At 34.5% G+C, this 26,489-nt stretch overlaps 2 protein-coding genes across 2 annotated transcripts in view; one reads left to right on the top strand and one right to left on the bottom strand.

Moving 5' to 3' along the window:
- Positions 1–2,002: 2,002 nt before the first annotated feature.
- LOC149802727 (uncharacterized) lies at positions 2,003–23,359 on the bottom strand. Its single transcript, XM_089952133.1, has 6 exons — positions 23,230–23,359; positions 18,298–18,396; positions 13,177–13,323; positions 8,913–9,079; positions 5,483–5,564; positions 2,003–2,600 (listed from the first exon to the last, which is right to left on the bottom strand). Exons 1-6 carry the CDS (start codon positions 23,326–23,328, stop codon positions 2,520–2,522), a joined length of 675 nt encoding a protein of 224 aa, XP_089808259.1. The 5' UTR covers positions 23,329–23,359; the 3' UTR covers positions 2,003–2,519.
- Positions 23,360–23,545: 186 nt separating this feature from the next.
- Positions 23,546–26,489, top strand: part of LOC149802728 (uncharacterized) — a 32,990-nt gene continuing 30,046 nt past the window's right edge. The window contains exon 1 of the mRNA XM_089952134.1: positions 23,546–23,633. The gene's annotated coding sequence lies outside the window, so the exon portion shown is untranslated. The remainder of the gene's footprint in view (positions 23,634–26,489) is intronic.

A 26,489-nucleotide genomic window follows, 5' to 3' on the forward strand; every position in this document is an offset into this window, starting at 1 on the left:
ACATACACACACAGGAAGAGATTCCCTGGTGTCAGCATCTCTGAGCCAAAGTTTCCACAAATGGACGTCCAAAGTTATGCAAAAAATCTCAGCATCAAGCAACACTGAAAATGGCAGTATTTGTTTTGTTCAACATACCACCGTCATCAAGAAAACATACTGGAAATTGTCAGAAAATTTGTTGTTGATATGTCTTCACAAATAAGCATTACAGATATAGCCCAAACATGAAAAATAAAAGCGTAATACAATATAAAACTAATGGTGATTAATGTATATCAAAGTTGAATAATAAACGTAATTCCAAATTGCTGCATATCAAGATATAAAAACACGTATCCCAACTGCTCTGAAGAAAATAATATATTACTTCAGCTTGTTCTCAATAGAGATGTCATCCTTCTCTTGCTCTGGTGGAGAGTGAGTTCAATCTTTCACAACGACAAAGGGATGCAACTGGATGCTTGAAGAGAAATTATTTATTTTTCTCTTTGTGACACTATCCAAAAAGTTAATATGCCAACTATGACAGCTGTTGGATCAAGGCTGTACTGCACACTTTAATACCAATCAATGGACTACTGAAGGTCCTGAAATGTTCCTAAATTTTGTTATGATTGATAATTCATTTATTAGTGAAATGTTAATTTACTTATGCACTTATTTAATAACATATTTATGAGACCTTTTCCGAATCCTGGTCCATCTATGCTACTATACTCAAGTGTCAAAATCATAAGCAGGTCTATATTTTGAATTCGTTCTCAAAAATGCATCATTTGCAATAGCTGAAATGAGTTTTGCAGGTAAAACCATGTCAAACCATAATGCCCATCACACTATTTGTCTCTTAAAAACATTTTAATTATTTCCTCAAGAGAAACAATCTTCTCCACATAGTTCCATTGGATTATTTTACTTCTGATAAAGGCTCTTTTCATGTGAGTATTAAACAGTGAATGAGAAACATACCTTCAAGTCAAAGAGCAGAAATCTATTATTTTTTCTTCATTTTTAATGCTGACATTGAACCTATTTATGTCTCCTCTCTGCAATTGATTGTTTGGACTATTTACAGAATATAAAATAAAATTGCCATAATTTTTTTAAAAACTGGCAATGACTCAAGCCAAATGTCATTTTTGTTTTAGAAGTATTGATCCGATTAATATAGTTTTAGGTTTAACATATCCCCACAAAATGAACCTGATGCAGCGGGTGTCGGTACAGATCTCGGATTACTAAATTCTAGCAGTTAGGAGCTCTGATGAGCACTTGTGTTTTGAACACTCATGTCAATATTTTCTTCGGTGTCATTATAAGCAATCATTCCCTCTTGACTTGGTTCCTGTGCATCTTAATGCATACAGTCAATCTGTAATTTTAATCCCGACTATGCAGTATGAACAAAATTAAACAATTTAAATCTGAACTGTTCTATACGCAAAAGGTGCATATGAATGGACACTTTACAGCACATGTCAATAAATAAAGAGAAACCATAAGGGTCTTTACCTTCATTACTGCACAGTGGTAGTGACTGTGTTATGACAATGGCACTGTATCTCATCTGTATTAAAATTTATACAACAGCAGAGACATTGCCATCAAATATTGAAAATGCAATTTCAGCCATTCGACAGCCTTACCAAGATCTGTTGATAACATCCTTTCTTATAACTAAATATTAAATGGAAGTAGAACTTTGCAGAACTGCAAAAGGCCACATAATAAACACAACTATGGCAATTGATTGAGAAGTCATGCACAGAGATTATGAGATAGAGTTTGCTAATATGAATGAATAATACAAGTTTCCTGATGCTCACATTACATTGCATGTAAATTCATTTTAAAGGGTAGCGGGATTCAATAACTTAGTGATGACTGGTGCATTTGCTTGACTGGCAAACAAAAGCTGTTACACAAAAAATTCAATAAGAAATGTCAGGTGAAAATAGTCTCTGCCTATTGCATAAAAGTAACATAATGACAAGCAGAATAAAGTTTTAAAACCTTTAATTAACAGAAATTAGAAATGTTTAATGAACTTGTTTAAGTATAGTTTTTACTTTATTTAAAGCAGTAAATGTCAAGAACATGCCATTCTAAGACTTTTGGAATTGCCAACCATTTTCAGCAAACTAGAGGAAGCAAACTTACACAATATTTATTTGGCTCATCATAAAAGAGATTACTTTTCAAAATAATGAGCAGTCGTTGTAAAGAAAACATACAAATTCCTGCTATATTTTGTTTTTGATACAGCAATTTAAAATGCAGTAAAACAGTAACATCTTCTTGGAAGAATCCATTAATTCTGTAAATTCTGTTTTGAGAAACATATCTTGGAATGACACTTGAATTCAGTATCAGATATAACCTTTGTTCTGAGACTGGAAAGATTAAAGAATCCTTGCCATATCTGAGTTAACTGCCATGGAAGGATCTGAATTATCTTTGGCAAAATGAAAACCTGCTTAGTAGTAAACCAGCAGCCCATCTGCACCAAAAGAGTGTCATCTCCCTGCTCTTTCACTAATTGTCTCCAGGGCCTGCTTAAGTCCTAGGGGAGCTAAATCAAGGGGTGTCTTCTCATCCTGAAAAAAATGAAAAGCCATTCTTAATTTAATTTAATTTTATTAAATTTAATTGACTTCATTTCATTTCATTAATCAAATGTTATTTCCTATGTTTTTAACTCCAGCTTGAATGAGTTTGAATGGAGATTCCAACTATCAGGAATAATATGTTGAATGTACAGTAAAGTCAGCCAACTATGAAGTCTTACCTAAATGGGTGCCAATAACCTTTGAGTTTCTTCATGAGAAAAGTCCATGAGTTTGTTAGCAAAACAATATTTCAAATAAGCATGTTTAAGAGTCAGCTAGATTGGGTCATGACAGTAAAAATAGCAACAGCTAAACAGAGCAAGAATCAAGTAAAATATCACAATTAAAAAAAATGAAAAGGCAATGAAATGAAGTCTTATTCATAAGAAAAGAATTTCTAATCAATTGTTAAATATCAGTACAAAACACTGTTAAAATACCTAAAACCTGACTTTTTCTCCATCTTTCAATGAAAAGAAATAACACATATCTAAATATTTAACTGATAATGGTTGTAAAATGATAACTAAAGTTACTAACAAAGCAATCAACACAGTGTATACCTGTCAACTTTCCAGGCAGTGATGTGTGCGTCTGTGTGGAAGACGTGGTAGTTAGGGACAAAACAAGTGTTTTGTTGTCCCAGTGGGGTAGAGTGTGCACAATCAATAGAAGTGACATTGCACAATTGAGAATATATCTACTATATATCTATCAACAGAAGTGACATTGTACAATTGAGAATATATCTACTCATATGTGCCTCAAGAAAATGACCCAAATTCAATTCCAATACAGAAAATCAAATGATTTATATGGGGCATTTTATGCTGTCCCCCCAAAAAGCTGGTGGACTATGCACACACACAAAAACATGAAAATTGGGTCACAATGACCTAGTTTCTGCACAAGTTACTGTTATTAACATATATCCACATGGCAATTTACATATGTACATGAACAAGGGTTCAGGATATTGTGGATGCGAGTAACATGTTGGTGAAAACACAAAGTCGTTCATGCGTAGAACGTTTGTCACACTGACCTAGTTTTTGTATGGAAGATTGCCTTACAGACTGCTAGAGGTGAAATGATACTCCTCTGCCATGTATCAATATGATTCAAGATATTTAGCCTACAAAATGATACATTATCAAGACACGTATCAACTATATGGCTTTTTCATCTTTAGAAGGTCTGCCAGTGGTAGGCTGGTGTCATTTTACATATTGGCGTATTTCCAGTGTGCACATTACAGACAAATGTATCATCTGTTTATATACTATTCTCAACCCTGACAAGTTAACAAAAATACCTCCAAACAGACTACCTGTTAATTGTCAGTGATATTAAGTCAACCTTTCTGGTCATTTCAGGCAGTCCCATTTAATCAGATGCATGACTCATCATGGTCACTATGCCATTTGCTTTGTGTGAATGCTTACAAATATCTTATAACCTATTTCAAAACAGAAGAAAACAAATGCATAATTTTCAGCTGACAAATAATAATTTGTTTTCAAGTCATGTAATTTAAAGTCAGACGCTTCTAGTTCTGGGTCTGATTCTTGGAAGTTTGCCTTGGGGATCCCTGACTCCCTGTTCTGAATTATGACCAAAGGTACTGCTCTGGGATACATTCTGATACCATTTTTTCATCATTCAAAGTTAGAAAGGGATCCAAGATATTCAAAGCATAACGAATGACTAAACAAACATACAAAAAATTATACCATTTGAAATAGATAATTGAACCAGACACAGAATGCTCTCCTTTCAACTTCATTGGTTTTGGGATAATAACACTTCTTTACTGAGTACACTTCATTTTACTACCCTTGCTCTGTGTGTGTGTGTGTGTGTGTGTGTTTGCACATGTGCGCATAGGGTTTAACTGCACCTCAGCACAATCCCTGCTATACAGTGCTGATTAAAACAAGTTTAAAAATGTAATAATAACAATGCAATAAACTTGAAGAAGATAACCCTTTCCAAATAAATGCAAACATTTAGTCCTACAAAACATAAAGATGTAAAGAAGTTTTAAAATATATAAAAATAGGATAAAGATGAAAAATATAAAATCCTTAAAACAATGACTTGAAATTTGTCACAAAAACCAAATTCATTCTTTTAAAAATATAATGTCCAAAATAGTGATCTTAAATTTATAAAATCATTTTCTCTTGCTAAACAACAAATCATTTATCTGAATGAGAATCATATAAAAATTTCAAGCAAAAATTTACAATTTATTATTTATCCATAGGATATCCTGCACAAAGTCAATTTGTCCTGCAAATGTCAGGGGCCTTTTCAAACTACATCAATGAAAGCGAAGTTATTTCTAAAGCTCAAATGTTAATATGACCAATTTAGTAACATGCATTTTGGGCCCTGCAAATCTTTCTGGGAATAAATATACATGGTAACCCCTTATATGTCATCACCAATTTTATATCCATGGACTTCAGATGATCCTCATACATTCTAGTAAAATATTGTATACTTTACATCTTTATTTTATTCAATCTGATTAAACATACAATAAAATATTCGTTATCAGCAATAGTCCTAATGTTCAACTGCCACATCCAACAGATATTCAGTTTGTAGGAAACTTAATGATTTATTACGTTTTACAAAACATTTTAACTTTGTATCTTGTGGTTATGAGTTCAGTTGTGTTTTAGGCATGTGCAAATGCAAGTAGTTACCAATAAAATGGTCTGGAGTGTCCTCACAATCATCTGGTAACCATTACCTCAGTGCATAACTTATGCCAACGTCTGAGTTGTCACGAGTGCATTATGAAAATTATGCAAAATGAACAGACAATAAATTACATTTTAAAACTGTATACTACTTACTTTGTTGAGCGTTGCTATGCAGGCGCCATGTTCTACTAAAAGACGGGCAGCTTCTGCTCGTTCCTCCTCACACGCCAAGTGTCTGTATGATACAATAGCTTCAGTTATGTATTGTAAAGCACATATGTCTAAAAATACAGTATTTTATTTTAAATAAGTGGCATTCATGCAATGTACATTAACGTTCAATAAAATACCATCACTCCATCAAAATCAGGTTTATTGCTGTGCACAAACTTAATAAGGTCATTAACATGAAATGAAGATGAAAGTTTCAAAATGATTCATTTACAAACCAAATCATAATGCACCAGACTTGCTCCTGTATAACACACATATTGCAATGAAAAATTGTGAATGCAGATCATAGTGAAGCAGTGGAAATGAAGCATCAATAAAATAAAGTTTTAAAAGACTTAACATAATATGCTCTTTTGGAAATCTGCCACAGTTTTGCAATCGACCACTTTTTTTTAATTCAGTGGAAATTAAGTGGACCAAAGGAAATTTTGGTATAAGAAATGCAAACGAGGTTATTCAGCCATACATGTGTGGCACATTGTTTCTGAGTGACTGTACCTGAGAAATCTTGGGATGAACTAAGAGAGCAACTTGGTAGTCCATACACATGGTATTACTGTTTATCACCCATGAGTACCTGTGCTACAATTTCCTTGTTTCACATCAATATGCACAAACTTGCGTAATCAAAGACTGTCAGCACAAGTCAAATTTTCTTGCCACTGTGACCCAATATGACTTTTCATGCTGTTAAAATTAGCCAATCAAAGTTTCTCTTTCAGAATCACCTTTCGATTGATACAACAGGTGCTCCCACTGATGTCCAGAAGATTGTTACATTGTGCAATTGATGACATATTTTTGTTTATGCATACTCATACAAAATACAAAGAAACCTAAGCACAGGCAGCCATGGGTGATACAGGAATGTAGCAGATTGTCACCCATCCTTATGATAATGTATTTGAAAGAATCTTTTGAAACTATTTCTTACCACAAAGAAAACTTTTAGTAATTTGTAAGTTTTTCTTTCAAATAAACACAACTGTACAAAATATTTTTTAAGTACTGTATACAAACATAATATGTGTACTGTGTGCCTGAACAATTATTATTTTGGGGCAAATTCTGTGAAATTAATATAATTACACCCACACAGTGTCATAAACAATGGCGCAGTCATATGAACATATTAAAGAGTTTGCTCCCTTTGACTATAGTGTATAAGGAGCTCTCATCATTAGAGATACATTCTCTCCCTCCTGATACAGTTGTGCTAAACAAAGCACGTGTAAGATAAATTTTTGGCTAATTTAGTCCACCAAGTTAAGTGGCGATGAGACAAGGCATAATAATAAGTACCATGAAAACCATGTTTTGTATAGGTTGTAACAGTATCTGCGTTCTTTGTGCCAGTGATCAAGACACAAGTTAAAGATGACACTTTTATTGTAAGTGCTCAACAACATGAGAATGCATTTATTAATGTATGTACAGGTATTATATACAATACATTAGTTGACTTTTATTATTTGTGAAAAGGAACTTACTACACTGTTACCCAAGAGATGCCATCTCCAGTCCCCTAAGGTATGTGAGACAGCTTCTAGGTGAGATGACTGGAGAAGACTCCATCTGGGGAGCTTCAAAAAGCTTACTTTACTTGTTGAAGAGCCAGAAGCAAATTATTTCAGGTATAGATGCCTGATGTGGCATAATGTGTTGATATGTACACCACTGTGTGAAGATTTTCCCTTGACCTTCTTGCCCGAGTGATTCTCTCCAGGACTGCTTGACAGAAATGACAACCTATAGGATGCTACTGGCAAGTTTTTTCACAAACCCACATTGGCCAAGACTTGAAACCACATGGACAAAGATGATATGGCAGTGGTTGCTCAAGTCGAGAACTTTGGACCACTCAGCCACCTGAGGACCGGTCCAGGTATGTGACAAAACTAATGTTATTGTGGGAAACCATTTTCTTGTTAGAGTGACTCTGATGTTAAAATTTGAACTTTTGACACTGATTCATGTGGTAGGCAAACAATCAATTGTACAAAGCAAGCAGCCATAGTTAACTGAATATGGAAGTCTCCTGTGGCACTGAACATGTGTCTAATTCACAGCTAGATCACTGCGAAAAATTAATGCTTTGCTAGCTAGGGCTTTGATTCCAACATGCACTGACAGATAACTCAGGAAATGTTGCTAACAAAATAGGTCTGGGTTATGAAAGAGGCAAATACAATTCAAGTCAAAACTTTGATTGCCTTTAACACAAAAATTATTTATATCAAACACAAAGTATAATACAAAAATACGGGTTATTTTGGCTAAAATGAAAATCAAAGCAATACACTAACTAGTGAATATATTATTTTTGCAGTTGTCTTTCTTATTTTCATTTCTTTCCTTTGTTGCTCAGTATGTTTTCTATTCACCTGTCAAGTATAGAACTTGATTAGTTGCAGGAAAATGATTACCCTTAATCTACTACACATAATACCAACAACAAGGATAACCTTGTTTCGCTTATGATTCCCTTTGAATTTACTAGGCCATACCAACATTTTCATGTATTGTTTAGTGATATAAAATTGGAGATCATGACTGGTATTTACAGATATTAATGTTAATTGTCTTTAATCAAAACCATCAGTGTCACATCTAACAGCAACAATATCTACAAACACAATCAATCAAATCTTTGTTAACTGAGTAAAGCTATTAAAGAAATGATAAATAATCTTCCCAAAAATTTATATATAAAAAAATACAATAAAATTCAGCACAATAACATGTGCACTGAAAATTTCCTAACATTGTCATGCATTTACAATCACAAAATAAACATACACATATATAATCCCTGTAAAAGACCTCTTTACATGGAGATGTAGCAGTCTACACAAATTGGTAACTGATATAAAAAGACAATTGGGCCAATTTTTCATGACAAGTAACACAAAAGGCTTAAAATTATTGTTATTGTAAGGTTCATTATCATAATAAATATTTTATGCTAAGTAAGCAAAATTTCTGAAATAATAATAATGTTCAGGTGTTATTGAATCAGCCTTTCCACAAATAATGTGCTTGAAAAGTAACCTGCATATAAAAAATGACATTGTCAAAAGGTGTCAGAAAATATTTTCTGCCACAAGATGTCACAATTGATTGACATTTCTGTAAAGTATGGAGATCTGGAGTTTGTGTCTGTGGGGTGGGGCAATGAGTTGAAAAGCTTTGACTAGTCTGTTGAACTACAAAAATTATAGCACCCACTAGTCCAGTGCGAAATTTACTATGATCTCAGATTAACTGACTGCCTTGTTGCTCTAAATGTGATATCTTACTGATCTAGGAATTTTTCTAGCATTAATGGCAAATCTTCAGGCAATCTTACAGTGGTGTATTGCCAACTGAGTCCTTATGGTTGACATCAACATTGTACTGCAACAAAAGCTTTATAAATTTGACATGTCCTAGGGATGCCGCTCTGTGTAATGGTGTGTTCTCCATCCAGTCTCCAATATTTGGGTCTGCTCCCATCTGCAACAATACTTCTGCTATCTGATTTTAAAAAAATCATAAAAACGTAAGCAATTACAACTTGATGATACAACTTTTATCCTTTAAATGCTAAAACTACAAGAACACAAACAGATAAAGAAACATATGCATTAAAAGTTTCCTTACATATCTGCACAAGAACTATTTTAAATCCCCCTGAATATTTAAGATTCTTTTCCATTATGATCACAAAATTCATCCAAACTTTAAGTATTTTTTACCTTTATCTTTTGTTTTAACAGTTTGTAAATTACTGTTATCCTTATATCTTGTTGGACAACAGTAAAACCTGTATATAATGGACATTCAAGAGACATGATAAAACTGTCCTTTAAATACTGATGTCCTCTATATGCAGCACTAGTATTCTCAACATTTTACAGCTCATACAGCTCTAAGTGTTGGATAAAAGCAGAGATTCTTTGGGATAATAAGATTCCTTCTGAAACAAAAGTGCCTTTAATGACACATAATACACTCACCTTATATTTAATTCTCCTCTAAGTATACCTATTAATTCAGAAACCATTTTCTTGTTTCAGTCACAGTGACCTTATCTTTGGCCCAAAGAGCAATAGACTTCACTCTCACCATAAGTGCAAACCATCTACAAAGTACAGTCCAGATATGTTATTGTGCAGAAACCTTATGTATTGTTTTAGCCAGTGATCTTGATCTTTGAATTCTGACCCCAAATCAATAGGCTTCTTCCTAACTGCAAGTCATCCACAAAGTTGGGTCCAGGTATATGATGATTTACTAATGCAATTGTGCAGAAACTATTTTTATTCCCTCAGTCACATGGACCCTGACCTTTGAACTCGACAGCATTTTTCATTAAATTGTGCAAGCCATTCACAATCAGTAACCATATATGATGGAATAGAAGTCATTGTATGGATACTATTTTTCTTTTTTTCAGTCAGAGTGACCTTCAACAATGACCTTTCCAGCCTGAAATTAACAGGGTTCTCTGCCTTGTCCCCAGCGCAAGCAATCCACAAAGTTTGGTAAACAATGATGATGGAAAAGTAAAGTAATTGTGCAGAAATAATTTTGTTTTGTTTCAGACTGTGTGATGTTTGACATTTTGAGGCCATACTAAGATCACAAGCCATCCAAAGTATGGTAAATGTAGATGGAAAACTTCTCTTCTTCCAGACATGGTGACCTTGAACCTTTAAGGTTTTGACACAAAGATTGAAGGGGATCTTCCTTACCAAACCATCCATAAAAGTTTGACGACTGTAGATGGTTGACAACAAGAGTCATTATATGGAAATGAAATTGATAACAGACATATGGATGGATGAATGGACAGACAGACAGACAGGCATCATCATAAGATAATACATTCTGCCTTATGTTAGGCTTATACAAAATTACTGTCCTATACATTCAGCAAGAACATGAATGAAAATCGATCAAATGTCAGAATCAAGCAGAAGCATCATCATTTTCAATTACATGCTCTTTTTTGTAACCTAAATTCTTCCGCTGTTAAGCTAAGATTACAACCATAGACCTAATGCTAATTGATCTGATTAAAAAAAACACTAGCTTGTATGCGTTAATGACCATTAAAAGTTTTCCTCACTAAAGTAAAATCAATGTTGCAACTATGTCTCATGTTCCAAAATCCCCAGACAGTGGTCACCATGGTGTCTATATTACATCCATCATCCATTTATCAATATCTGTTTTATGTCTTCAAATGTTTTATATGGCTGTAACTCTGGTTTGCATTACTAAAATGTCACATGACAGTACAATACAGCCTCATCATATAATCATATTTCAAATATCATAATAGTACAGCCAGCGATTAATGAATATAAAGTTTCTGGTTAATTAACATTATAAGGCCTATATTTTCTATCCTCATGCTATCTCAGCTTCACAAAGAAAAATTTATTACATGTATACAAATGTTACATGCTATCTAATTGGTCAAACATTATCTGAAGCAGTAACATCCACAATACATTGTTGGAAAAGTTTTGGTATTGCAAGTTATGGATGTAATGATGGCTGTAATGTTGTAAATATGTTTTAAAGAATCCACTGATGTGTTGCTTGAAAAACTCAATCTGGTTCCAATTCAAACACACATAACTCAAAGCTAAACAATCTGGACCAGAACAGCAATATTCCTAATACCTGGCAAAATGTTCTCTAAACAATGAATAGAAGGACATTGGAATGGACAATGGACAACAAGCCATCCCATATGACTAGTAGAGCTAAAACTGGTCATAATTTCATAGATTTGTATAATAGGAAATACTGCCATAATGTCATAGAGCATGATCACATGGGGAGTTCCGGAGTCTGGTTGGCAAAATGACCATAGGCCTAATCCACATTTGACAGAATATGCTTGTTTACCAAAAGTTTCATATATATATATATATATATATATATATATATATATATATATATATATATATATAACACTGTTTAACAGTGAAATTTATTTGCAGTAACCATTGATCATGATAGGTCTTTATACAAAGACATACAAATAAAGCACTTCAAAACCAATACACATTTAAAAGAAACAAAAAAGTTTCCACGATGGAACCACAATAAAATGTATTGGTTTGTCATTGACAATCAGTAAAACAACAGTAAACAATTCTGTCTCAAGCTCTTCATGCACATAATCTTTTATAAACCAAAAAAATGTAAAGTTCAATTATAAAACCTGGCAACAAATTGCATCACCTTCTCATTATGCTGCACGATGAGGAACGGATAATTGTTTATAGCTATTACACACTGTCTTTCCGATGAAACTGTCATGGCAGACAAATTTGTATTATGAAAATTAATATGTATCAAATAGCGCTCTCTCTCTCTCTCTCTCTATATATATATATGTGTAATATGCTGTATCTATGATACACTATGAGATTTTAAAAAATTCATTCACAGGAAGCGAGGCTTGGCAAGTTTCCTCTTGAGAAAAAATGTATGTGAGTGGCATATCAATCATACAGCATACATACTATACATATATTTTATTTATATCACATGCTAAAACACATATTTGCCCTTTGAATGGAAAGCAGAATGGATTGCGATGAAATTGTGTATCATGTTAAATTCATTTAGAAAATAGGGATGATTTATAATTGTTATCATTCTTCTCATACTCAATAATGATTAATGAGTGGGAAATAATGCATTATTAATCTATAGACCTAGAATTAACAGCACACAGTTCCAATGTTTATATCACTGCACATGGGCGGATCACAATTTGATATACCAATAGTATACCAAATTGCTTTACACCAAAACTTTAAAAGCCACGTTATTTTTACAAAAAAAAAAATATATATATATATATATATATATATATATATATATATATAAGGAAAGTGACAGTCTTAATTCCCTATATATAAAATACCCAGGGGCCCCGAGTGACCGATTGGTCTAAAGCGCTCTCCGTTATGGATCACTACCATCTCACCTGTCTGCGTGGGTTCAAGTCTCAGATTCGGCCAATGGGGGTATGTGAGAAAGCTTGCCAGTAGCTTCTTGAGGGTCGGTGGTTCTTTCCCGTGATTTTCTGGGTTCTTCCTCCACCAATAATACTGGCTGCCATGTATAGCCTATCGTGTGCTGAAAAATGGCGTTAAATGCTACAACAACATTAAATACCCAACAATAATATGGGGTATACAATTAGCACTGCTGATTCAATGGCTTAAGCTGACCATCTTCCTTCATTGCCATGGCGGTTCTGCCAACCAGAGCTTTGCCAATGCCAAATTGTGACATCATACAGGGAATCTCTCATGTTCACTATACCCTGGTAATATTACCTATACAAAGTTGACAGGAAAATTGTAATGTTGAGCGAAGTGGCCTCTAAATAAATTATATCAGTTTTTAGACATATATTTCATTGTATGGTTTAAATTTGACAATTACAAATCTGAAACTATGCATCACAAGAATGCTGTAGATAGAAAGATAAATCAATAAATATGCCGCTATAGTAATGTTGAGAAAAAAAATGATCCTGCAAGCCCAAAATTAACAAGGTGGGCAAATACAGTCTTGAAAATACAAGAAAACTGTACCTCATATCTGTTCTTTGAGGCAGCATAATGGAGTGGACATTGCCCTGTCTTGTTTACAGCATTAACTTGAGCTCCCTTTGCTATTAAGTCTGCCACTATTTGACTGCGTCCTGCTGACACAGCAATCATCAATGGGGTCCAATTAGACTAAAAGTTAGAATGAAAAAAAAATAATAGAAAATAAGTAATATAGCGATCATTAATCGGGTCTAATTGGACTGAAAATAAGAAAATAAGTGGAGGTAATGCATGCCTTCAGTTTCTTGTATCAACTAAAAATACATGTAAAAAAAGAATTGCATCTGTATGTTCATGAATCAGAATAGGTATGTTGCCTGAATAAATATTTGATAGATGATATCCTAAGCTGCTTTAACAATTTTTCAGTTATATCGCTACGATGTCTGCAGTGTGGCAGTTTATTAGTGATGTTAGCACTGGGGCATCATGCCGCAGACAAGTGGGATGATGTTCCACCCAGTCACATTATCCTGACACCAGGTCGACCAGAGTCCTAACACTAACCTCTTGATGCTGAGCACCAAGCGAGGCTGCTGTTGTACCATTTTTATAAGACTTTGGTATGACTCAGCCATGGATCGAACCCATGACTTCCCATATCTGAAGCGGAAACTGTAACCACTAGGCCACCGGAGCGGTTTTGATACATGTGAAATATCATCATGATAAATATGCCTATAAAAGCACAAGATAGGATACAGGCTGACGTATTCTCAAACTGTATTCATATGAAACTGATAGAGATAAAAGATGTCACCCTCTCTTCCTTAAATATGTATTTAACTGTATCCAAGATCTCTTTTAATAAAGGTGAGTAACATTTAAAAAGCCATTGGTTTTCTCCACCACTGTGGTACCTATTTTGGCACATTACAGACAAGATGGATAAAAAGCCACTATCAAACTGATGGCTGGACTAGATGCATCTTATAGCAAACAAAATACAATAGCACATTTATCTATAAAACTTAATTTTTGTTTGAAACATTGTTCCAATGATGTGTATATTTCCACTGAGTGGCAGAGTGGTCTAAAGCGCTCTCCGTTACGGATCATTGCCATCTCACCTCTGTCTGTGTGGGTTCGAGTCTTGGATTCAGCCATTGTGGGTATGTGAGAAAGCTTGCCAGTAGCTTCTCATGGGTTGGTGGTTCTTTCCAGGGTTTTCCCAGGTTCTTCCTCCACCATTAATACTGGCCGCCATGTATAGCCAGCCTATCATGTGCTGATAAATGGCGTTAAACCATACAACAACAACAACAATTTCCACTGAGTACAGCTAAATACTGATACCATTTGTTTTCATTAAAATAGTTTGCACATTTTATGTTTAGCACTGACTTGTGTATCAAGATATTACAAGAATTGCCCCCAAAAGACAATTTGTGTATTTCTTAAGCAGGGATGGTCCTGGCTTTTAAAAAGTTGTCGCCAAAAAAATCGCCAACCTCAATATTTTGTCGCCAATTTTCAAAAAGTGTCGCCAGAACAAGTAGTGTACATTTTTTCAAGTGTTAATTTGGTCTATTAATGTAACAGGCAATGAAAATTACAAAAGATGGGTTAGTTAATACTCTAATTACAACAAGCATTAACAAAATGTTACAAAGTGTTACATGAAGATCCGTCGCAATTTTAGGGCTGCCCACTTGTTGAATGTAGTTTCAAAGTCTAAATTTTCACATCTGTACATGCTGATTCTCATTAAATTCTCAAGAGATGAGATGCAGAGTTTATTTCTGATGTCAGTTTTTATGAGGTTCATCTTACTGAATCCACGTTCACAGTCTACAGTGCTGACAGGTGACACCAGTAGTCTCTCAGCAGCCCCCCCCCCCCCCGGCTAGCTTCACAAAACTTGTAGTGAATTGCTTCCTAAATCCCAAGAATGATCACTGAATGCTGTATAAATTTTCTCGACAAGCAAAACAGGATCTCCATTCCCACGAATGAAACTTACACGAGTCAACACCTGGCAATATTGGACCATATATATAAGCATAAATTCACACCCAATTTAGGGATTCTCTCACTCCTGTATTTTGAGAAATAAATAATTATTATTAATTATGCCAAACCTTTTTTTTTTTTTTTGCTGTTTCTTGTTGCGGAGTTTAAGTCTCTGCAGTTGTAACATAGATTGATGGCAAAAGGAAAAGATCAATGAGTAAAATGCTGTACTGGCGACAGATATAATTGTGATTGAGATTTTTTCCATTTGCTTTGTATTTATACACAGTAGTCGGTACTTCAAAGGTTATCAGTTTTCTATGAAGGTTCAGCAAAACTATTGTATTGGTATATGTAAAAAAAACAAAAAAAAAACAAAAAAACAGAAGGATTAGCCATTCAGTTAATTGTATCTGTTCTATTCGCGTCTTCAGAAGTCGTTCAGTTGTAGGCATAGTTCGGTAGCATGATTGACTGTATCACAGCATACAGTACTCAGCCCAGATGTCAGCATAAGCAGATTATGATGTAACAATGCACTGTAAAGATGGGGTTGTCAATACGAACAAAAGGATCGTTTGTGTAACAGATTGATTCCAATGCATTGCTTAGTCAAGCCTGTGGCTTCCTTTCATTCTCCCTTTTAATTTATCCAGTCCAAATCCATGATTGTATGTACAAATTAAATAACCAAAAAGTATGTCGCCAAAAAAATCGCCAGATGGGATATTTTTGTCGCCAATAAGGAAAAAAAATCGCGACATTGGCAAAGCCCAGGACGATCCCTGTTAAGTATTTTCTTTACAAAAAACAAAATAAAACAACAAATTCAGACCTTTTGTACAACAGAAATAGTCACATATATCGCGACAGTGTATAGTGAAGAAAGAAGTCAGTGACCTAAGCTGTTTTGTGTATGTATCACAAACAAAACAGCTTAATCAATTTTATTAAGAATTCAATAAAATTATTCCTTATTTTGATGTCATAATTTTAAGCAAGTTTTAAAGGGGAGAGAGTAAAATATCTGCAAAGCATAAGGTATTTGAGGCACTTAATCAACATGTGTATCACAGAATGGTTTTGTTACTACACCAACTGAAGACAACAGTTCTGATATATTCATTGTCAAAAGGACAAGCCCTTAGATCATTGATTTCTAAATTTTTGAAATAACATATTAAGACTAATTAATACAAATTTATCCATTTTAGTGCTCACTCTCCCTCCCCTCCATGATTTTATCATCTAACCAATTAGAAACCAACATCATCTCCTCACAGAAAATACAAGGTATTTATTCCAGTAAAAAGCTCCTCTACGTTCAGTAGTCAATGTAATCATGCAAAAGCACCAGATTTTATTTTTTCAGGAATTTTTTGTCATTACATACATTTTATATTCAATTTTTGCAACTATACGTTAGAGGACTTGGAAATTAAGGATTATCAATGGTGAACATCTGGGTATAACCACAGCAATTTCTCTTTGTAGCATGTAGTTTCAATATTGCTATACCCTCGAGTTTCCAGCAGAAATGGCTTATTGGCACTGAATTTCACACTGCCATGGTAGGATTTGTCATCTTAAAAACATTTGAACAAAGCCCTGGTGTGGTGTACATCACTTTTAATAATGTTTGACATGTATACTCTGAATCTTGGGATAACATAACTTTATTTTAAAAGGGCAGCTTACCCTGGGATTAAGAGAAGTTTGTACCTAAGCTGAGGTAGACAATCAGTCTATTCCTTTATAATTTGATTTAAAAAAAGAAATGAATCAGCTGTGGTTGACAAGGTTGCCCAGTTATAATGAGCATTCAGTTTGTGTGCACAGCTACATGGGCAATTGTGCAAGCCATTATTTTTGTATGGAGACCACTCTTTTTTCCAAATGCCCATCTTATCCTACTTTTTGCAAAGGCTCATCTGTCTGCTTGCAGTTCATACTGGTTTGCCTTAGATCTGAGACCAAAAAGTCTAAAATCGACACAAAATCTGATTCCGACCACGGGCAAATTTTGGGTAGAAAAAAGTCGGGTAAAAAATGAGGTTTTTTATCTGTATTTTTTAGTGCAACTAGATATTCCAGATTATTTGGTATCATTGTAGAGCTACATCTGTCTACCTTTCTATAATACCACCCACTTTAGTGTATCATGCATGACCATGACGCTACAGAGCTCGGCAGTAGGCTACTACCTCCTGTCCCGTTAAGTCGTCGCTATCAGAAGAACATGTCACCTTTATTCAAACAGAAAACTGTTCAAATCACACTCTTCATGTTAAAAGTGTTGTTTAACACTTGTATAATGAATAATACCATATTACAAAATAAAAACCTAGCACAAAACAGATTCTCATTCCTTGTGTTTAATGTCATGTACTGGTATGAATGTACAAAATAGGATTTGTTCAATGGTTCTGAATGTAACATTTAAAACTAACTTTCTACTCTTGGACCCATTACTGAAATACACAAGTGCTTGAAATATCTGTAAAATCAGAGTCAAAATTTGTCCAGTTGCATCCATTTTCATGTTTTAATTCAGTGATGAACCCTGCAACAACTGTGAATTAATTTCTGCACATATTCATGAATAGCTGATGAAGGTAACATAAAAACATGGCAGATTTGTTTGGTTCATGTGTGATGATGTTTTCTAATATCACTGCATTTTCTTCTGGACTAAAATAAACTAGACAAAACTAGGCAAGTCACAACAGCTCTAATTAATTAATATACAAAGAAAGTGTGATTGCTTTGCAAAACATGCAAAAAATATGGCATTCATCAAATCTGCACCTCTAATTTTTCTGTCTAATTTGATATTTTTTGTTTAGACAAATTTGCCCAATAGGCCTGTTGATTTTGCTCTGATGAATGCACAGAAAAACTCTTCAGGGCAAGAATAGTTTTACAATGATCAAGTGAGTCTTCAAATGCTGATTGCTCGTTACCAGTGTATGTAAAAACAAATGTTCTGGATCACAGTTCACTAGAAAAGGTACAAAGCTACATCCCTATCTAAATGCTTTCTATACATTATCATAAACCAGAACTGACAGGTCAATAATCCCTGTAAGTCTTGTAGTCTTCATAAGATGCTCATTTTGCAGTCAAAACCTATGAATTGCAACAACTTACCTCATCTCTGGCATCAATTGGCACATTTAATGTCAGTAAGAACTCTGCTATCGCTGTGTGACCAGCAGAAGCTGCCCAATGTAATGGCATCCTTAGACTCTGAAAAATTGAAAATTTACTTCAACATAAACCAAGATAATATGCTAAAATTTCCATTGCAAGTCCAAGTGATAATCAGTATCTAACACCTGGGCACCTCCACACAAGAAATTATTCTTCAGCTCTCTGAACTGTTAAAACTGTGTAGCAGAAGCAATAGTCAAGCAATAAATTGGTCTGCCACTCCCATACAAGGGTTTTTCAATATAAAGCCCTAAGTAACACTTCTATCATGTAGTATTGGTATGCCACTCATATGAAGGTAATGCTGGTATTCTTCTCCTATGAAGGTAATGTTGTTATTCTCCTCCTATGAAGGTAATGCTGGTATTCTTCTCCTATGAAGGTAATGCTGTTATTCTCCTCCTATGAAGGTAATGCTTGTATGCCCTCCTATGAAGGTAATGCTGGTATGTCCCTTTTATGAAGGTAATGCTGGTATTATCCTCATATGATGGTAATACTGTTATGCCCCTCCCATGAAGGTAATGCTGGTATTTCCCTCCTACGAAGGTGATGCTGGTAATACATTGGATAGCAGAAAGATTACAGTCCTTACCCTCCTTGATTTGTCTGCAGCATTTGACACAATAGACCATGATATATTACTTCACCGTCTCCAGCATATATTTGGCATTCAAGATACAGCCTTACTGTGGTTCAAGTCCTACTTGGTCAACAGAACACAAATTGTATCTGCAAATGGAATACACTCCAGCCCAGTTGATCTAAGTTGTGGTGTTCCACAGGGGTCTGTTCTTGGACATGTTCTCTTCATTCTGTACACTCAATGGCTCTCAAGTGTCATAGATCATCATCCAGTGTCTCACCAACTGTATGCTGATGACACCCAAATTTACAAATCTAGCCACCCAATTGAAGTTGATGCTACCAGCCAAGGTGTAGAGAGGTACATTTCTGATGTGAAATCATGGATGACTTGTAACAAGCTGCAGATGAATGATGATAAAACTGAGGCCATTCTGATCACAACACAAAGACTTTCTCATTCACATCCTTTACCTCAAACAATAAATATCAACAACAACAGCATTAAATTCACACAACCAGTATGAAACCTAGGTGTTACTCTGGACAGTACTCTCACACTGCACCAACATGTCATGAACATATGCAAGGCTGCATATCTTGAGCTGAGACTCATCAGCTCATTTCGCAAATATGTTTCAGTTGATGCCACTAAAACACTTGTGTGTTCATTAGTACTTTCAAGACTGGACTATTATAGCTCAATTCTGTCTGGATCATCTCAATATCTACTCCAGAAACTTCAAAAAGTTCAAAACACAGCTGCTCGGATCATACTTAGAGTACTATGATCAGAGCACACCTCCCCGCTGCTCTGTACTCTACACTGGCTATCCATTTGATCCAGAATCAAACACAAAATTTGTTCTCTGTGCTACATTTCACTGTCGGACTCTAGTCCAACATACCTATCTGACCTCACCCATGTGTGCACACCAGCAAGATACTTATGCATCTCTTCTGACAATCGAATTATCATTATTCCCACTATGAAAACAAAGTCATATAGACAGCGTTCTTTTGCATACCAGGGCCCAGCAACATGAAATGAATTGACCACTGAACTTAGGCACAAACACACTGTGATCACATTCAAGAGGGCTCTCAAAACTCAATTATTTTGACTGCAAGAACAAACTTAAAGACCTAATAATGTTTCCTATCTGAAATATTCTCAGCATGTTTTTTATTTTTTAATGTTTTTCTAATTTTGTGTTGGTTTTTTTTGTAATAGTAATATTATATTTCTTATCTTATAGATGTTGTCTAATGTTGTAAAGCGCTTAGACCTTCTAAAGATTAGGCGCTATACAAAGTCCTCATTATTATTATTATTATTATCCTCCTATGATGATAATAATGGTATTATCTTCCTATGATGGCAATGCTGTTATTATCCTCTTATGATGGCAATGCTGGTATTATCCTGCTATGATGGTAATGCTGGTATGCCCCTCTAAGATGGTAATACTGGTATACCCCTCCTATGAAGGTAATGCTGGTATTCTCCTCATATGATGGTAATGCTGGTATGCCCCTCCTATGAAGGTTATGCTGGTATGCCCCTCCAATGAAGGTAATGATGGTAATAACCTCATATGATGGTAATGCTGGTATTATCCTCCTATGATGATAATGCTGGTATGCCCCTCCTATGAAGTTAATGCTTGTATTCCCCTTCTATGAAGGTAATGCTTTTATTCCCCTTCTATGAAGGTAATGTTGGTATTACCTCCTATGAAGGGAATGATGGTATGCCCTCCAATGAAATTAATGCTTGCATTCCCCTTGTATGAAGGTAATGCTGGTATGTCCCTTTTATGAAGGTAATGGTGGTATTATCCTCCTATGATGGTAATGCTGGTATGCCTCTCTTATGAAGGTAATGCTGGTATTCCCCACCACATTAGTTACAATGTGCTCTTTCATATACATTTACACGCTTCGAGCAACAAAGATTTTTAATAGGAATAGAAAGAAGGAATGTTAAAGAAACTTTAAAATTATAATTAAGCAGCAATAGTTAAACAGTTTTAATATGTTCTCATAATAGCATAATGTACCGTGACAATTCAGTAGCAACAGGGGACGCCAGTAGAGGGCACTGGCGATCAAGATTAACGTTTTCTCAAAATGTCAACCTCATTACACCCAGTACTTTCTCCGCTTTAATATGTAAAAATCTGAAATTATTACATCCGAATGTATTCATGGTTGAAAGGTCAAATGTCTATATTTAGCATATACGACACTGGGCCATTTCTACAACTTATTCAGCAGGAAAAAAACTGAAAAATGAATTTTTCAAAACACTGAAAAATTTAATAAACGAACATATACGCACACCTATGCCTACTTTTTAAATACTTTGGAGTTCTTTTTACGAGAATAATGGTAAAATGTGTGCGAATATTTGTGGAAAACCCACGAATTACGTATTTTGCAAAGGTCACCTATGCCATCAAGAGCAGTAACTCTTCCCGGCACATGGGTACGTATAAATGTAAACAATGACAACAATACAACATAATTTGGGTTAAAAAACACAAGAAAACTTGACTGTACAAAAAGGCAGACGTTTATAGCAAGGAATCGTATTATACAGACGTACTGCCATTCATTATACCAAACTTATTACAAAATATTTGTACAATTTTTGCTGTGTAATATATTTTTGAGGTTACAGACTCAACGGGAGTATCACTCACTGACTCAATGATACTAGATGTATTGACAATATGTATGTGATTGTGATCACTGAGATATTATCAATGTCAGGTCATCTATTCTACATATGATTCTTATCTAGAGACATTGGTATTAAAATTAAAATGTTAATGTTTAGAAGGGACGGAAAAGAGGTAAAACTATTTTTCAAAAGTCTGAAGAATGAAAACAAATTCATTTAAAATTGTCATGCCATTTTTTGTGAATATCAATATGAATATTGTCATCATAAGCCAAGGAATAGAGAACAGATCTGTAGTATTTCTCCATTTAAACAAATACATAATCATAAATATTTCTTGAGAACCAACTCAGTGCCAGTTTCTTCTCTATCTCTGATACCACAGTTGTCTTTACTTCATGAACTATGTAATATTGCTCAAAACAATGGTCAGAATTATTATGACAATATCGCAAATTTAGGACATCCAAAATTTAATGTTGCACCATCCTAAGCTGATACTATAGAAATCCTGACTTACTGTAATGAAAACTTACTGGAAAACCTTTTGTCATTAATTTTATTTTATAGATATGAAAACTGACCAAATATATTTTAAGATAACTAAATTCTAAAATAGCAATTGTTATTTACTAAATCGTGATTTCAGATAAATGTATATATGTATAAGAACCTGTAATGAATATGCACTATTGGTTTTAAGAGTAACATACAATTTCAACTTGGTATGACTCATGATTATGCTATTTCATACAAAAATGTTAGGGGGCGTGTGATAAAAAGGCACAGAAAGTCTTCAGAAGTACCTGAACATAGAAAAAGAAAATTTATTCTGGAAGCTGAATGTTCACAACACATTTATATATAACCATATGTAAAAAATATGCGACTTTCAGCATGAAGTAACATGAGGTCAAGAATTTTCAAAAAGTGACCAAAGACCAATATTAAAAATGGTGGACGGTACATGTGTTTGAATGCTTCCTGTGAACTTATTTGAAAAGATATAATAAAGATGGGATCATTTTTTAAATCTGGACACTCAAATTAAGCAGAAAACATCCCATTTTAAAAGCAACATATAGTTTCAACTTGTGTGTGAATCAAAATTATAGCGTTTCATGCAAACAAGTTTTGTTTGGGGGGGGGGATAAAAAGGCACAGGTGGGCTTCTTATTTACCTGGAACATATAAAAATTCAATTTACTCTTAAAGCTGAATGTTCACAAAACGTTTCTATATAAAATATAAGTAAGAAATACGCAAATTTCAGCTTGAAACAACATGAGGTCAAGAATTTTCAAAAATTGCCAAAGACCAATATTAAAAATGGTGGATGGTACATGTGTTTGAATGCTTCCTGTGAATTTATTTGAAAAGATATCATAAGATGGGTTCAGATTTGAAATATGCACACTCAAATTATGCAGAAAACATTATATTTTTATATATTCTGTAATTATGAAAAAAATCATCCCCTGTTGCTTAATACAGCGTTCCATGTTACTGAAATAATAGGCTATGAACGCCTACATGACCTGTATGACTTTTACTGTAAACATTTACATTGTGAATCATAATTTGACTTTTCTTACATCATCGGATATGGTTGCCAACTGAGGATTCTCCTTTAAACGCAACTTGATAAGTTCGAAGTTCCCTTCGTACGCCAATTTACACACGTTGTCGGCCATTGTTTCGATTATCCAGACACTTGGAGCAAAAAAAAATGATAAACGAAATAGGTTTACTAAGCGTTCATAGAATGTTGATCGTGTCAGTTGGATACCTTTCGGAGTCTACCAACTCTTTATATAGAATATTGAAAATTATGATAAGAAAGTAACTGTGATTAGTCAATCTTCATATATTTAACCAATGGAATATCTTGATTCATATATCGCACATGTTGTTTGCATCTGAACAGCGATGGAGAACAATATTTAATCGAAGTTGAAGTTTGAAACATAATTAAGCTAATTTACATTTATTTACTTATGTAAGTACATTATTACAGATTAATTTGCAAACAGAAATATTCGATTGGTGTTGAAGTTAATGTAGAAGATATTCCTATGCAAAATATCATAGTAGAACCTACAATGTAACACTCATTCCCTGATATTTTGTGTTTAGGGCGATCTAAAAATATGAAAATGTCAGGGAATGCGTCTGACGTTGTTGGTATGCGCCTTTACTTTATTATCACACCCTTCCGTTTGTTTGCCCGCACCCCCGCCCCCCACTTTTAAAAACGTTTCGAACCGAATGGAGGCTTTCGATGTAAACAAACTTCTTGGTCCTCTTCTGAATTCATTTCAGTAAAATCTGTCGTATACAATCCAATATTTGCACTGTCTAGTTTTAATAATGTGGTAAGAAAGGAACAAATAAAACGGTTCAGATTGTTAGTACATGTGTTCAAGTAGATGTAACTATAAACTTGACATAATTATTGAGATTATGAAAGACAATGAGCTACAGGGCATCTGCTTGAAAACGCTCGCCCATACAAATATGGTGACCAAGTAGACCAGCAAGTTGTTTTCGACCTTTTTTCTTTTTCTTTGACTGGCGGCAGAGACCAATGTTATTATGCACTACTCGTGCAGAAGCCTTTCGCACTATGTATCTTCGGATCATCGGACTGCACGCTATTAATTAATAAATTTATTTAGACTAACCTTTGTATCCACATGGTAAGTATAATCCCTCTTCTAATGATCCACGGTGTTAAATCCTTTAGAACACACACTTTTTTAGTATAAATTCCTGTCAGAACAGAACACCTGTGTATTCATCGGCTGTTGACCTCAGATTTGAATTACCCACGCATGCGTGTAAAGCAGCATCACCGCATGTTAAGAGTAACATTGAAAACCATCTTGCAAGGCATATATCATTGGGAACTTGCTGATGCTTGAATGGGAGAAATGTGTCGTTATGGCAGAGATTTAGGAGAGAGACAGAGAGAGACGTCATGTCAAAAATGTGAGGTAGAGTGAATGATAAATAAATTGTAAAAAGACCACAAACTGTATTCAGATGTGAAAATAAGCTACACAATAATAATAATAATAAAAATATTAATTTATTATTATTACTAGTGGTAGTACCTTCAATCATATTTAATAACATTTACAATGGTAATAATGGATTTTATGACATACATACATATCTACATATTAATACTTTACATTACTTATAAGAAGAACATGATTATTATGATGAACATTATTAATAACATTTACAATGGTATTTATGAATACATACATACATGTTAATACTTAACATTACTTATAACATGATTAGTATGATGAACTTTATTAATAATATTTACAGTGGTATTTATGAATACAAACATACATGCATACATACATATATATGTATGTTATAAAAAAAATTTCTCAACATTCCTATAGCAGCGGTCTGATCATCTGAAGATACATAGTGCAGACAGCTTCAGCACGAGCAGTGCATAATAACGTTGGTCTCCGCCGCCTGTCAAACAAAAAAAAGAAAAGGTGGAGAACAACTTGCTGGTCTAGGTGACCAAGTTACTAAAGAAACTCCTGTTAAATTGGAAATGCCAACAAGTTGATAGAGTCTGGGACCTCCTGGCGAAAATCAGGTTAGAAGTTATAAATTGATGAATGAAATGACTCTTTTGTGCATTAAAAAAAAAGACTGTCTTTTGTGCATTTTTTTATATCATTGATGCATTTTCTTTTTAAAATCAATTGGGGTGTGAGTGTAAACAAACAGAAGGGTGTGCAAAATACTATAGTATAGAGGTATGCATTTGTTAAACTAAAGATACCTACTACAAAATAGCAAGAAGCAGCTATAATATTCAAGATAATACATATTTAAGTAATACTTGCTAACACATTAAACAAGAGGTGCATATTATATAGGTATAAAACAAGACATGTTCAATAAATTCTTAAGAGAACAAAAAAGTAGTATTGCAAAAATAAAATCATTACATTAGAGTACTTGCATTGCTGATTTTGGAAAATCCATTTGGTAGAAATTAATCCATCCACAGAGGTCTCATAAATGCTTAATCACGAGTATTTGGATGCAGCTTTTTGTCTGGGATGCAGAAAATCACTTACTCAGGAGTCCTCTATATGCAAGCAATGGCTGGGTGGCAAATTCAAAGGCTTGCCAGTCCTGCTATAACCACCTTATCAGTGGGAAAATAAGTTGATCAATTAATCATTTAGCTGTGCTGAATTTAGTAGCTTTATGGCCCCCAGATGTACATTTTGTCCTTATAAAAGTACTTCAAAGAACTTGATGCAGTAATAGCTGAATGGCTAGTTAAAAGACTTCAACTAGCTGTGGAGTGGTGGGGAAAATGTACTGATATTTTTAATGGCTGAATTCAGGGACAGAAGACCTAGATGTCTTTATAAGAGTACATGAAAAGAATATGACAACAACTGGTGGTGGGGGCCCCAAGTGGCCAAGTTGTCTAAAGTGCTCACCGTTACAGATCACTGCCATATCATCTCTGCATCAGTTCGAGTCTCGGCTAATGTAGGTATGTGAGAAAGCTTGCCTGTAACTTCTCGTAGGTCGCTGGTTCTTTCCAGGGTTTTCCCAGGTTCTTCCTCCACCATCAATACTGGCCACCATGTATAGGCTATCTTGTGCTGAAAAATGACGTTAAACCCCAGTACAACAACAACAACTGGCTGATGAGTGGTGGGGAAATGTACTGATATTTGCAATGACAGAATTCAGAGAAAGAAATACTCAGAGATGTACATGTGGTCATTATAAGAGTACTGTATGAAGAACTTTTAGCTTTTATTATTCCTATTGTAGCTGAATACGATTTGAG

Source organism: Sinohyriopsis cumingii, chromosome 3, assembly GCF_028554795.1.
Source record: "Sinohyriopsis cumingii isolate HCF-2022 chromosome 3, ASM2855479v2, whole genome shotgun sequence".
NCBI classification, from domain to species: Eukaryota; Metazoa; Mollusca; class Bivalvia; order Unionida; family Unionidae; genus Sinohyriopsis; species Sinohyriopsis cumingii.

Coding starts and splice junctions, on each gene's coding strand:
- LOC149802727 (XM_089952133.1), bottom strand. CDS start 23,328: ATGGCCGACAACGTGTGTAAATTGGCGTACGAAGGGAACTTCGAACTT. Junction 9,080..13,176: donor CCTCAAAGAACAGATATGAG/GTACAGTTTTCT, acceptor TTTTAAAATCAG/ATAGCAGAAGTATTGTTGCA. Junction 2,601..5,482: donor GCATAGCAACGCTCAACAAA/GTAAGTAGTATA, acceptor CATTTTTTTCAG/GATGAGAAGACACCCCTTGA.